The sequence below is a fragment of the Lytechinus variegatus genome, chromosome 3 (assembly GCF_018143015.1).
Source record: "Lytechinus variegatus isolate NC3 chromosome 3, Lvar_3.0, whole genome shotgun sequence".
Lineage (NCBI taxonomy): Eukaryota > Metazoa > Echinodermata > Echinoidea > Temnopleuroida > Toxopneustidae > Lytechinus > Lytechinus variegatus.
Genome location: NC_054742.1, coordinates 15,133,405 through 15,148,258, shown reverse-complemented (window position 1 = coordinate 15,148,258; position 14,854 = coordinate 15,133,405). Strand labels below are relative to the sequence as shown.

Here is a 14,854-nt window from a genome sequence, read left to right as displayed (position 1 = left end):
GGAGCTCTCTGTACCGACAGGGATTAGAATGTCCCGTTTTAATGCCTAAATCTAAAAAATAATCAAGCTCGCGCTTCGCGCTCGCATCATATATTTAGTGAGATCCATGTCCTCTCCAAAATTATCCTTTAAGTTGGAAAGTGCTTCCACAGTTCCTTTCGGGTCAGTATATAAAAATTTTCAGCTCGCGCTTCGCGCTCGCATTGTATTTAATGGGATACACAGCCTGTCTAATAACAGATGCGGAATCCGAGTTTGTTCTAAATTTGAAAACGTGTTAAAAAGTCAAAGTATCCAAAATATTCAGCTCGCGCTTTGTGCTCGCATCATACATTGATACCCTTCCTTTTCTTAATGGCGAAAACTGCATGGAATGCCCGATTCTAAGTCTAAATCTAAAAAAATATATAACAACCCCAGCTCGCACTTCGCGCTCGCATTACCTGTTTGATTAGATACCCATTGCAGGGGCTGATGGGCGGCTCGAAGATGTTTTTTGTTTGTTTCTTTGAAGGGGTAGTCCTAAAAGTCACTTTTAGCTTTATTCTTATGAATCAGCTTACATATATAATATCAAAATCCTTATTTATATAATGCGAGAGCGAAGCGCAAGCTAATTTTCTTGCTGTTGTTGATGAAATTTTAGATATTTTGTCTTAAAATTTAGGCAATGTTTGTTATCCTGAACGCGAAGCGCGATTAGAATTTTTAAATACACGTTTTGAACTGATCAAAAAGGTACTTGTTAAGGACTGCTTGCAGTTAGTCATGAAGACGTTACATATTTCAACAATAAAATAATGCGAAAGCAAATCGCGAGCTGAAAACTTTTGACATTTTTACCTGAAGAATGGAAATACTAAGCACTTTTTAAATTTAAACAGGATAGGTATATCCTAAAATCATAATTTTATATTGTAAAACAAATATTATACTGTATTTGGTTAATTTTACAATTTCTGTGTAACTTTATATTTCTTTTTTTCTTTTTGCACTTATGGAATTATGGGGGGCAAAACGCCATGCTTGCCCCAAATATTTTCGTTTGTGGGGGCGATCGTCCCCCTGCCCCCCCCCCAGGATTGACGCCTCTGGATGAAAGTAAAAGTGTATAGACAATGCTTTATTTTTATAAAGCTCGCAGAAATCGGTTTGCGCAAATGTTCACTATGTGTCAAGGGGAAAAGACGCCGAAAACAAACTGACCGTGCTGTGCAATTCTCTTTTGTTTTTGCAGTCTGATGGCGTATTTTTATGAAAACAGCACATATTTGCTTCCACAAAGAGACATTTTTGCAGAGAAAAGAGGGGGTTTTGTACACGCTCGCATTGCTCTCTTTTGTACACAGCATAGATTTCGAAAGTAAAAGGCAAGGGATTGCGACAATAGAATAATAATAATAATAATACCAACATTCTTATATAGCGCATATCACTGCCAAATGCGTCCCTATGCGCTTCATTGGATATTATTACCCTGGCTTTAGCCCCGCAGCCTTTTACAGCGCGGTGGCATTTCAAGGAATAAATTTCTGCCAGGTACCCACTTACCTCACCTGGGTCGAGTGCAGCACAACGTGGACGAATTTCTTGCTGAAGGAAATTACGCCATGGCTGGGATTCGAACCCACGACCCTCTGTTTCAAAGTCCGAAGACTAATCCACTGGGCCACAACGCTCCACAAGAGAAATACCATGAAGGGCAAATATTGGTGAGGAGAAGAAACTGATTATAATTTGACATGCTGTTTCATTACTTTTTTCAATTCAATAAAACATTTATTTTCTTCCGATTGACATTTCATCAATTTTTTTTAATGTAGAATATACAAATTAATGATATCATGAATATAGTACAAAAGCAATGATTGTAAATACAGTATGTAATTTATGTACATGGAAGAAGGTTTCTTTTTAAGGGTTATTTAATTAAGATATATAAATAATTTTTGCGCAAATTTCTGAATTAGAGAGGGGACTCGTCCTTCCACCCCTGTCGCCCCGTCTGCACTCTTGTGCCATAGCACTGCATTCTTTTGATGGATCAATGTAGCTGGAGACTTGGAATACGAACAACGCCCTCTACTAAAACGAAGAATCCAGTTCTCAGTGGCGGAAAGACCACAAAAAAGGAATGGAAAGAGAGAAGAGTGAAATATATCATTCTCTGGATATCATGTCAAAATCTATCAAAAATTTGATTTTTGTATTAAAAATGTCAATAGTTTTGTTCGCTCGCTTTGCTCGCTCGCAACTTTTATTTTTAAAGATAAATTCTGCCCGATGCGCAATCTGGCCCTCTCAAAATCGTCGCCTCATTACACCATTACACCTGTTCTTACCATGATATGACCGGGAAATTTTTAGGGGAAACATAAGAGGAAGAAGATGAGCGAATAAAATAAGATTAAGGGGAAGACTTGAAAATAATTAAGAAGATCTTTCATGTCACTTTATGAAATTTTCGCTCGCGCTTCGCGCTCGCATTGCCTTTTAGGTGATTTACATACCTTGCGCAATATGGAGTTTAAATATCAAGTTTGGAAGTCAATATACAATATAGATTTCATCTCGGAAATCGAACTTTCATTATTTTGTGTGATTTACAAATTGATTTTTAAAAAGTGCTCTGAAAAATATCAGTATTATATGGTCTGAATATCAACATTTCTGTTCACGCTGCGCTCTCGCAAAGTTTGATTTATCAGGTACCTATTATTTCATTGTATTCCATAAAGTTGTCAAAATATCCCTTTTCAGGTCTGATTGTCAAAACGTATCACCTAGCGCTGCACGCTCGCATTTGATTTGCGAGTTATGTCTTATATGATTATACAACAAACTACTTAAAATCCCCTTTTCATGACATTGTATAAACAATCTAAGCTCGCATTAATGGTTAATGATATATTAACTGATGCATCCTATCTATAATTACAAAAGTGTTCGAAATGTTCATTTTTCAGGCAATAATATCATCAGATTTCGTGCCCTCATTAGGCATTAATGAATAAGATATTAACTTAATAATTAAATAATATTGTCCCTTTTGTTTCATCTCACGCTTAGCAAGGGGAATAGAAAGACAGTCCTCATTTTCATATGATGACATGTTCCTAATGATGTGCCGGTCCTATGTCAAAACTCAAAGAAATAATAATGAAAAATATCAGCTCTTTATTAAGTGCGATCCATACCCACCTCACAATTTTCCTACAAAGTGCTTGAAATTTAGAGCTAAAAATTGCTTATATTCTAGGTCTAAATATGAAACGAGTGCGCATGTTTATTCAGATACTCAACTTGTTCTCTTTTAAAAGCATTATCCAGTTTTCATGATTTCCAAAACATGAATAGAGTGTCCCGTACCAGAAAAAAAAATTGACAAGCGAAAAAGAAAATGTCTTCAAATTCAATGGAGCGGGCCACTTGTGGCTCGTCAGGGATCGGTTGTGACTTCTCAGGGGGGGCAGTTTGCCCCCCCCCCCTGTAGGTACGCTAATACTCATCCTTTTCATGATTTACAAAACATGAGTAGATCGAGTGTCTCGTTCAGTAGGTCTAAATATCGAAATTTTCCGTTCGCGCTTCACGCTCGCAATAATGTTTAGTTATATAACTATTTTGTTGTGAAAAGTGCTTAGAAGTTGTGAAAAATGCTTAGAATTTCCATTCTGTAGGTAAAATGTCAAATCTATTTTGATTTTTAAAATATGTAACCTCTTCGTGGCTAACTGCATGCAGCCTTTAACAGGTACCTTTTCCATCAGTTCATCTCTGCTCGCGTTTTGCGTTCGTAGTAATTATTTAGTTGCATACACATCTTTTTCAGGATAAAAAACACTGCCCAGAATGTTCAAATTTTGGGTAAAAATTTAGCTCGCGATCGCATCATATAAATAAGGATTGTTTTATTATATATTTATGTTGAATAATAACAATAAAGCTAAGTCTATTAGGACTACCCCTTCAAAGAAACCAAAAATCATCTTCGAGCGGCCGATCGGGGAAATATGGCTGAAAAAATTCCGGGTCCCCCTATTGGCGAAGGCTGGATCCGCCCCTGCATACCACATGACGGTGCCATCATTGTGTCGCAACCGATGTGCTAATGGCTTATCAACCGCCGGCCGCCCCCCCCCAAAAAAAAAAGGGCGGGAAAGGCCTGAGAAAAGGGAGGGGGTAAGATTTAAAAAGCACAATTCAAAGGGGTATCCCGCTAGCTGAGAATGATTATTATTTCCATTGATGAATAAGAATCAGAAAAAAAATGCTGAAAATTTGATCTAAATCGGACAAGGAAAAACAAAGTTATAGTACAGTTCGAGGCAGAGGTGGCGATCCTGGGGCGGGGCACAGTGCCCCGACTTTTTTAAGCACTGAAAAAGTGTTATTTTTTATGCAAGAAAAATGCCCCCTCCCCCCCCCCCTCACGAACATGTATTGTGCCCCTTTCATCGGAAGAGGACCCGTTTTAAGTGTTACCGAGTGCCCTTTCTCGTATAAGTGCCATTAAAAAAAGCCCCTTCACGGACGTGTTCTGTGGCTGTGCCCTATTCACCTGAGAAGGACCCATCAAGTTTTTAATAATAATAATAATAGGTATTTATATAGCGCCATCTATCTAGAAATATTCTATTCTGAGGCGCTTTGTTATTATCATTATTACCCCGGCTTTAGCTCGAGCTGCCTCTCAGCGCTCATGCATTCAAGGAATTAATCCTGCCGGGTACCCATTCACCTCACCTGGGTCGAGTGCAGCACAATGTGGATAAATTTCTTGCAAAAGGAAATTATGCCATGGCTGGGCGTTAACATTATTCCGTTAACAGATCCCTTTCGTCATTTAATAGGTGCTTTCTCGTATCAGTGCCCCCATTTACCTAAGAAAAGTGTCCCCACGAACGTGTTCTGTGCCCCTTTCACCTGAGAAGGATCCGTTTTATGCCGTTAGCAAGTGCCCTTTGCTTTCTTATCTGGTGCCCTTTCTCGTATCAGTGCCCAAGAAAAGTGCTCCTCGAACGTGCTCTGTGCCCCTGTCACCTGAGAAGGACCTGTTAGTGTACGTGTTGACGAGTGACCCTTTGCCTTATAGGTGCCTGTTCTCAGTGGCGTAGCTAGGATTTTTTTCCTGGGGGGGGCACTGGAGGTCCTTGCTTTTTCAGGGGGGGGGGAACCGGCCATTTTTCAGGTGTGTGTGTATGTGTCACAAGGGCGGATCCGACTTTCGCCAATAGGGGACGGGGCGCGAAATTATCTTCACCTATATTTTCCCCAATCAGTCACTTATTGGTTTTATTCTTATAAAACAACATAAACATGAAATAATCTCATAAGCCTTATAAAAAGTGTTTTTTTTCTTTCATGTATTTTGTCCTGAAAATGTAATACTCTGGGCAATGTTATGTGTGATCCTGATCAATAATGCGAGCGCGAAGCGCAAGCAATTTTTTTTACATTCCGACCTAAAAAATGGTAATTCTAAGCACTTTTTTATTAAAGGTCAAGTCCACCTGAGAAAAATGTTGACTTAAATCAATGGAGAAAAATCAAACAAGCACAATGCTGAAAATTTCATCAAAATCGGATGTAAAATAAGAAAGTTATGACATTTCAAAGTTTCGCTTATTTTTAACAAAATAGTTAAATGAACGAGCCAGTTCTCTCCAAATGAGAGGCGATGTCACTCACTCACTATTTCGTTTGTTTTTCATTGTTTGAATTATACAATATTTCAATTTTTACGAATTTGACGATTAGGACCTCCTTGCCTGAAGCACAAAATGTTAAAAATAATGGAATTCCACGTGTTCAGGGAGGAATGAAACCTTATTTCACAAGTCATGACAATGACAAGAAAATCAAAATATTTCACATTTCAAACAATAAAAAACAAAAGAAATAGTGAGTGAGTGACATCATCGACTCTCTCATTTGGATGTAACTGGCTTGTTCATATAACTGTTTTGTGAAATGAAGCGAAACTTTCAAAATGTCATAACTTTCTTATTTTATATCCGATTTTGATGAAATTTTCAGTGTTATGCTTGTTGAATTTTCTCTATTATTCAAATCAAGTTTTTGTTGGGGTGGACTTGTCCTTTAACAAGTAATGGCGTATGGTGAAACCCTACCCTTAACAAGTATTGGAAACAAAACGATACTCTTGCCAAGTATTCCCTGACTTGACCCCTAAACAAGTACAGCGATATTTTTTGAGTGGGGTAGTCATTTTTTCTTTGTTTTAAGATGCAGCGGAGGGGGGGGGGGGCAGTGGAGTACCGTGGGTCACGGCATTGGGCGGGCACCAGCAAACATTTCGAGTTACCGTTTCATGAAAGTTGTCAGCACTGACAAGTTGACTTTCTCCGACAGTTACCATAGTAACAGTCAGAGGCCAGTGCTTTTCAGCCAATCAAAACCAAGGATTTCACTGAAATTGTCAGCAATGACAACTTTCATGGGGGGGGGGGCACGTGCCCCCATGCCCCCCGTAGTTACGCCACTGGGGGGGGGGTCCTTTCTCGCTTTCTCGTATAAGTACCCATTTTTACCTAAAATAATCATTACATCACCGCATGCACATTGGGTCACTAATAAGTTGGGGACCTAGTAACTTAATGGTCAAATGGCGGGCATTATTTTGAAGAAAGGAAAGAAAATATAATGTAATTGATTGTGTTGATATGTATCTATTAAACATGTTCCTCTTTTATAATGCATCATTACAGACGATAATTGAAGAAATGTACGCCGGCTGAGTGTACGGTACGTAGCCCAAAATACTTAGGCAGTAATTTTCTTCTTTTTTGGGGGGGGGGTTACAAGAGTGTTAAATAAAGATAAAATAATTTAGATCATGTAATTTGAAAAAAGATACACAGATATCTTATGACCAGTCATTCTTCCTCATTTTCTCTTTTTCTTCTTCTTATGGTTCATTTTCTTCTTCTTTTGCTGATTCTTTATAGGGCTTTTTCTTTCAACCATTATCATTGTCATTTCCTCTTAATTCATTTTTCGCTTGTTTTTAATTTTTCATTCCTTCCCCAACCCCTCTCATTTCTCATTTACATTTAAGAAAATGGATAGGGGGTAGGCGTAATATCCCTAATATAAGGCCTAGCCGGCAGACAACATGCAATACAGTATGAAATTCCTACAGTGTTCAGGTTCAAAAATGAAAAAAAAAACCCTGAATAATCTATATGTATGATGGCCGCTGAGAATAGACCAACAAACCATTATCCCAAATGGATATTAGACAAATTGGAAATTAGACCAAGTGGCATATTGACAAAATAGTTAAACTATCCGGAATTATACGAAGTGGGAATTAGCTGAAATGGAAATTAGACAAATGACAATTAAAAAAATAGATTATACGAAATGGCAATTTGACCAAATGAAAAATAGACCAAGTGACGATTATCCCAACTGGGCATTAGACCAAATGGCTATTAGACCAAGTGGTCATTAGACCAAATTGGACTAAGTGGTAATAACTCGAATGTTGTATAGCGCATCTGAAGATTTGACCAAGTGATATATTAGACCAACCGTCAGTAAACCTCTCAAACCTCCTTGGTATGAGGTATACCCTATAATATGGGGACACCCATACCATACTACAGGTTTACGCGTACCGGTACGTGCGTAGTGTCTGCTCTTGCCATATTACATTACAACTCTTTATACAATTAGCAGAAGAATCAGCGCACGTATGACGAGGAGGACGGCAGACTGACAGTGCAAAGTGAGGGCTTTTTCGAGTTTACGACGAATAGGATCTTGAATTTAAACTAGCAGCAACATTGACAACATGGCATCGTCAAGTACTGGGGAAAAGCCAAGGGTGCTAGTGCTTGGAGGTGAGTAGAGACTTGTTCTTTCTAATGAGATACATGCTTGATAAGCGGTGACAGTAGCCGAGCCAGACCAAGCAAGGAAGGGCGGCAGCCAGGAGCTCCGGCGCTGGAGTCTTTAGCGGGACCGGGGGAGCTCAAGAACCTTGGGGGTCCGCTTCTCAACACCAGGGTGGTGTTTCATAAAATGTAAAGTTACGCACAACCTTATGCGTGACTGGAACCTGCTGTCAGGCGCTACATCAGTAGACAGGAATAACCGTTGTTTCTGGGGATTTATTCAACAATTTCTGACATTTTACTGTAATCCCCATTCACCGACGGTCATGACGGTAAAGTGTCCGTGTGGGCTCCTATTTGTTATAACACCAGCACTTTTGTCCGACCAGAGTCCAAAGTTTGGGGTTATATAACACATCGGGGTCACAATCTAAGGATATGTAAACTACAAATTAGAAATATTTAATTATTCAATTTTAAAATACTTTAAACGATATAGATGAAAATGCATGAAAATTATACTTTACTGATGTTTAGTTGGGAAAAGCACAGCTAATCGATCCAAATTAAGACAGCCAAACTATGAAATATTTACAAATGAACGGAGAGGGCGTCAACAATATACGAATGTGATATCGATATTGCATTCCACCAGCACACCTACAAGGCAATAATACGATACGATACACTCACGAAGACGAACGATAATAGTTGTAATTGCGCACTTGTTCATTGCTACCACCCTGCCTGTGGGGAATCTACAGGTAGGACTATGGTATGCCAATGTTGTACAGAGGACACACTTTAAAAAATCATTAAAATATCACTTTTTGTGACCAAAATTACTAATCTCCATAAAGTTGCAATTTATTTTTCATTAGTAACTTGGGAATAATTTTTGTATTCACCAGAGGGCTCAAAAACTTGAATTTGGGGCATATTTTTGTGTACGCCTTCTATTGGTGGAAAGTAATACGGCAAGAAAATTTTCATTTTTGATCTCTATTTTTCATTAAGAAAAAAATGATTTCAAGAATCAAATTTGAATAAGAGCCAAGTTGTATGAATAATAGGTGTAATGAAAACTGTCAGTGTAAAAAAAATTAAGCATTTGCCCCAAAGAAAAGGAGAAAATTAGCCAAACATTGCCACCCTTATTTTGCCACACATGGAGATATAACTGAGAACAAGGTTATATTATAACCTTGTTCATTGAATGAGTGTAATCGCGATATATCTTGACATTAACGATAATGACGTCATTCAAGATGGCAACTTGCAAGAAAAACCGTCAGGTCAGGAGAAAATGTCTTAGATGACAGATTTCTCAATCATCCAGTGGATTTTTTTCAATAACTCCGGTCCAAGGTATGCAATTACTTAAATTATTTGTATTTCCCTGATAATTAAACTGTAAATTTTGCTCAAAAAACAGTTTAAATCGTGATCTATAAAACGCTAGTTCACTATACGTTGTCTGTAGCTACGGACCCCCAACCTCTTCAGTCTATGTATGGTGAGTGGAGCCAACGTAGTTCAGCGGAACAACCAAAATACAGAGACTGAAGCTTTTGGTCTACTACATCAGTTACATATATTATACAAATAATGCATGCAGCCGAGTGCGTTAGTGGAAATGCAGAGCACGCGAGGTTTCTTTAGATAGATGCCGCACTGTGCACGAGCCGCTTGCGGCGAGTGCCCAGTGTGCATCATCTGAAGAAACCGAGCTTTCTCTGCATTTACTTTAATGCACGACAGAGCGAGTGCATTATTTGTTTTATAAAATAGCAACACAGAAACAAATTTTTAAAAAGTTACAGTACAGTTTAGTTGGACTTCTCCCGCACTGGTTTGCTCGAGCGTGCAATATCAATTTCCGTTGCACACCTTTTGCATTGCCGTGCAGTGCACCAAAAAAGTTGGATGTCATGTGCGTGTATTGGCCAATCACGATGCTTAAAAATACAGAGCTATTTTATAAAGGGATATCATTTAGCAAAAGAAATGGTCACCAGTCGTGCATAAATTCATTCCTAACTTACAAACAGCTTTATGAAACGGGCAGGACAAGTTCATGAAGTTAGACTAGTCATGATCCACCATTTACTCACACATATTGCGAGGTTAGTATGCTAACGAGTAACATACTAACCTCGCACTACGATGTGTTTATGCAACAGATTTTAGAGTTGTCGGTTAACATCGGCATCGCTTCATAACACGAATAATGTTAGCCGAAAATCATTCTGCTACTCACCAGCAGACAGTAGAGCCTCTAGAGGTGCACGGTCAGTATGGGAGACTCTCCGATAAGGGAGACAATCTCCCATATTTGAGACTTGCTTTGCAAAAGAATAACAGAAACAACACCAACAAAAGCAGGATTTTTTTCCACCAAAAATTTTGTGCCACTGAGGTCAGAAGCCCATTTGTTTTGTGTGTGGATGACAAAAAAATCCTTATAAAACAAAAGTAGACGGTGATTTTTTAAATTATCGCACTAGTTTGTAATCTCAAGATAATTAATCTCGAGATTGCAATCCCAAGTCAACTTGGCATTATTTGCAAAATAGTGCGCTATTTGATGAATTATAGAGCTAATATCTGCAAGAATCTTCAATCCTGAAGGAGGCAAATCTAACCTGAAGAAGAAGAAGAATTCGCAGGTGCAGACGCACTCGGGATTATTTATTCACGGCGTCAGACCATGATGCATCGAGCAGGAATTACTCTTCTTGTGATGGTGGAGACTGGGTTTCTTAAATCTCGAGATTAATCGCAAAGAGGGCCGATCGGGCTAAAATCTCAAGATTACTCGGGATGGTGCAGCACCGCCTAATGAAAAGGGGTAATTTTTCATGAGGAATCTACTAATCACATTTCTATTTGCCGCAAATGGAAACAAAGAAAATTGGTCTCCCAAACTGGAGACTGTCTCTGAAATTGGATACCCAAATTCTTTAAAAAGTCTCTGATATCATAGATAATCTCTCTCATGGGAAACAGTCTCATATATTGGCCGTGCGCCTCTAATGACCAGGGGTGGTATTCTGGAACACTGTCAGAACTTTTGTCATTTCTCTCCGAGATGTGACATCGCTATGATTGTCACAAATTGGTATTCTGAAATTGTCTTTTCCCTGTCATATCTCTCAAAGTTCCCGCCCATATTTTCGGAAGCAAACCAATCAAAATCATTGTTAGTTTCCAGTGGGAGCCCTTCTAGCCAATAGAAAGGCCCCGTGACAGGTAAGGCGTATCCCCAATACAGTTGCTGGCATCGCGCAACCACGCGAATATTGATGCACTTAATTACAAAGAGAGACGGAGCTGTGAAGGATTTTAGAGGAGAAGTAGAAAAAGAAGGAAAACAGAGAAAAAAAGGAGGAATTAATATGTACGACCTAACTAATTGTGAAAAAATAATTTTGAAAACTGCCATGGATGATGAGTGAAACTTATACCACAATCTAATCTAAATAATATCATTATATGCTTGACATTCGGTCGGCAAGGTATTGGGATATTTGGTACTAAAAGTTATGACTGCTACCCCCCCTGTCATAACTTTTTTCATATCTTTTGCTTGTATAAAAGGATTACGCGCATTTAAAGCCGCGTATTTTTGGTGCGCGCTAAAGAGAAGAGACAAAATTTATGACAATTTTTGTGACAAAAGATATGACATCCACCAGAATACCGATTTTGTCATCTGAGAAAAGATAAAATATGGAAAAAAGACAATGTTCAGAATACTGCCCCAGGGCTTTTTCTGGTGAAAAGCGTTCTATTTTCAATTTTACAAATATTTTTTATGTAAAAAGCATATAAAAAAAGAGCAAATAAACTTACCATGGCCTGGAAAGTTGCATCGCATTTCTCGGCAAGACTTCCATATGTTCCCTCCACTAAAATTGAAAAAAAAATATGGAGGTTTATCAAAAATTATCTAGCATATATCTAATGGCCACCGCACACCTTACGACTGTTCGTGATCTGATTTTGGAACAAATCGCATTTTGCTCATCATTTTATTTGAGGTCAAAATTTATTGAAAGAATAACCATTTTTGAAAGATGGCAAGCCTTTATTTTGGAGTAAAGGCCAAATTATTTTCAACTCTTAGCCAATCGTACGACCGCTATGACGTCATTACAACTAGACATTAAATTTGCTTTTATTCTAAGAAGGATTACAGCATAGTCACAGATTTGAACATAGGTATTCATACAATGATTTAGAACATTACACAGTAAGATATTCCAGGGCTCCACACTAACCCATTTTTCTACTGGTCCTACCTATTCATGTCGGACCAGTTGATACCCAGTTTTTCAAATTTGTACTGGTCCGAACCTAAAATCTACTGGTCCCCCAAAATAAAGAAGACATTAAAAAAGGCGCAAGTTTATTTTTCTAGCCTTTCGTTACCCCCCCCCTCCAAATAAAATGAAGGAATGAAGGACAAAAAGAAAGTAAGACAGAAATGAAGAAGAAAAGAAAGGAAGGAAGGAAGGAAAGAAAGAAAGAAAGAAAGAAAGAAAAAGGAAGGAGGGAAGGAAGGAAAAGAAAGAAAAGAAAGGGAGGAAGGAAAAGAATAAAAGAAAGGAAGGAAGAAAAAGAAAAAGGTAAATAAAGGATAGATGTGAAGGAAGGAAAAAAGAAAGAACTAAAGAAGGAAAGGAAGGAAGGAATAAAGAAGGAACAAAAATAAGAAAGAAAGAATGAAAGACGAGAGAAAAACGAAATAGATAAAATATTTTTTAGGATAGAAAGAATAAAAAAACGAATTAAAGAAAATAAGGGAAAATAAAAAGACAGTAACAAAAAAATGAAAGAAGAGAGGGAAGAAAGAAAGATTGAAAAGAAAGAAGGAAAGAAAGATAGGAAGAAAACAGAGGAAGAAAGCTAAAACTATCATCATAAATAATTTATCATTTTCTTGTTGGCTCAATTAAAATAGCTATGAAAGAAAGTCAGAAACCAAGTGTATCAACACACACATAAATGCATATGTGGGGCTAACATGTATTCAGACGATATCACCCGAAACCTGATCTGTTTGAACCAAACAGAAGTGAAAATTTATCCTTTTACTGCTTACAAATGACAGAGTTTCTCCAATTTTTAGGAAATATGGACATTATAAGAGCCTTTCATGAGTATGAACCATGAATTTTGACAGTTCTGTGAGAGATTTCTGCCAGAGTTTAGCCAAGATTCGTTCGCGCAGCCAGTAGAGAATGTATGAATGTACCATGTGGGTTGTGTGGCTGGCTACATGTATACTGTGTGCTACTCTATAGTATCACTTACGTGTGTTTCATTCTGTGTGTGAATGACAGAAATTATCAGGGGGGGGAATGGTTTGCAGTGAATTTGACCATTCCTGGAAAAGTTATTGGCCCAACAATGGTTTTTATTACGGGTCATGTCGGACCCTGAAAATCTTGCTATTTTTGGAAAAATTACTGGCCCGACAATGATATTTTTACTGGTCATATCGGACCAGTAAATTTTCCTATTTCTGAAAATCTACCGGACGGACAGCGATTTTTTACTGGTCTGGGACCGTCGGACCGCCGCTAGTGTTGAGCCCCGGATATTCCAAGTCTCAATATTAGCATCAATTTCTACTGCCTTTTATTCTGAAATCAGGTCGCAGACCAATCGTAAGGTTTGCGGTGGCCTTATGAGATTTAGGAAGGAAAATTTGGATACATACCAAAATATGGCTTTATTCTGTCAATTGTTTTTGCTTAGGTCATAACATTTTGATACATACAGTGTAAAAAAAAGTTAACACTTAGAAGAAATCCTGTAGAATTATACATTTGTAATATCCTGAATATTTGTCCATATTTTAACATTGGCACAGATCTATTTAAGCAACTGTCGAAAAATATTTCCGCTCGAGTGAGAACCACTTTCTTTTGAAAAGTTAGTGAAAAATGATTTGCGCTGAACTTTGAAATAGTTATGCGATTAAAAGTAAACCTTAATCATGAAGAACACATGGAATTTAGCTAGTAAAATTGATTTCAAGTCAAGATATCTTTTACCTTTTTAACTTGCCCAAAACACTTCGAAGAGTGCACTGCGCCCCACCCCACTCCCCCACACACCGAGGCCATCCTGACGATATTTGCTTTACACTGAGATGTGATTTACATGAAATGGCTTAGGCTTGATTTTTATTTTGTTAATCATTGTCAAGCTTGGGAAAAGTGTAGAGAAGCAAGTATTAAATGAAATGTAAACGCACCCTTTAAATCATAAAAACTTAATAGTGAAAAAATGCTGGAGATGTCTGATATAAACTTTTGTTCAGATTCAGTTATGTCCTCAGATTCAGCTGGCACAAAAACTTGCCGAGTTGCTACCAACTCACATGCAACTACACTGTGCCACAACACCTAATCCATGAAAATCAAGTCCATGACCATCCAGACAGTCTCTTCACTCAGTAAACCTATTGACTTCAAAATGATACGGAAAATAATGCTTATATACTGTACTAACAAACGAGTGAAAATATCCCAACAAAATAATTTCTGATAGCAAATCAACTAACAAATAGCAACAGACGATATGCAATGACGATGAAATTCATGTGGCTGGGATAGATTCTCGCTCGTTCTGTTAGATCAAAATTTGATCTCATTATTTTGGCAAAATCACAAAACTCTGGGAATTCTTTTTTTCATATATTAACACTTAAAATCATTTTTTAATCATTATAATACCTATGTTCAGGCAAATAGTTGAGGTAAATCAATATTATTCATGTATGTAAAAGATCATCCACTACATGTGTAGCTTGCATGTGATTGTAATTAAACCATTGAAAACATAGCTAGCTTGCTCACCTTGCTGAGAGAGTAGATGTACGTGCAGCACAGCTCTCAATCAAATTCAAGTCAATTCAGAGACGGATTCAAGGCTCATTTCGGAGAGGCATTTAACGCTTTTTTTAACTGATGATT

At 37.9% G+C, this 14,854-nt stretch overlaps 1 protein-coding gene across 1 annotated transcript in view; it reads left to right on the top strand.

Annotated features, from left to right (window-relative positions):
- The first annotated feature begins 7,694 nt into the window (after positions 1-7,694).
- The window catches only part of LOC121410307 (probable dTDP-glucose 4,6-dehydratase), a 48,991-nt gene continuing 41,831 nt past the window's right edge, over positions 7,695-14,854 (top strand). The window contains exon 1 of the mRNA XM_041602304.1: positions 7,695-7,871. Coding sequence (XP_041458238.1) covers positions 7,823-7,871 — 49 coding nt within the window. The 5' untranslated portion in view covers positions 7,695-7,822. The remainder of the gene's footprint in view (positions 7,872-14,854) is intronic.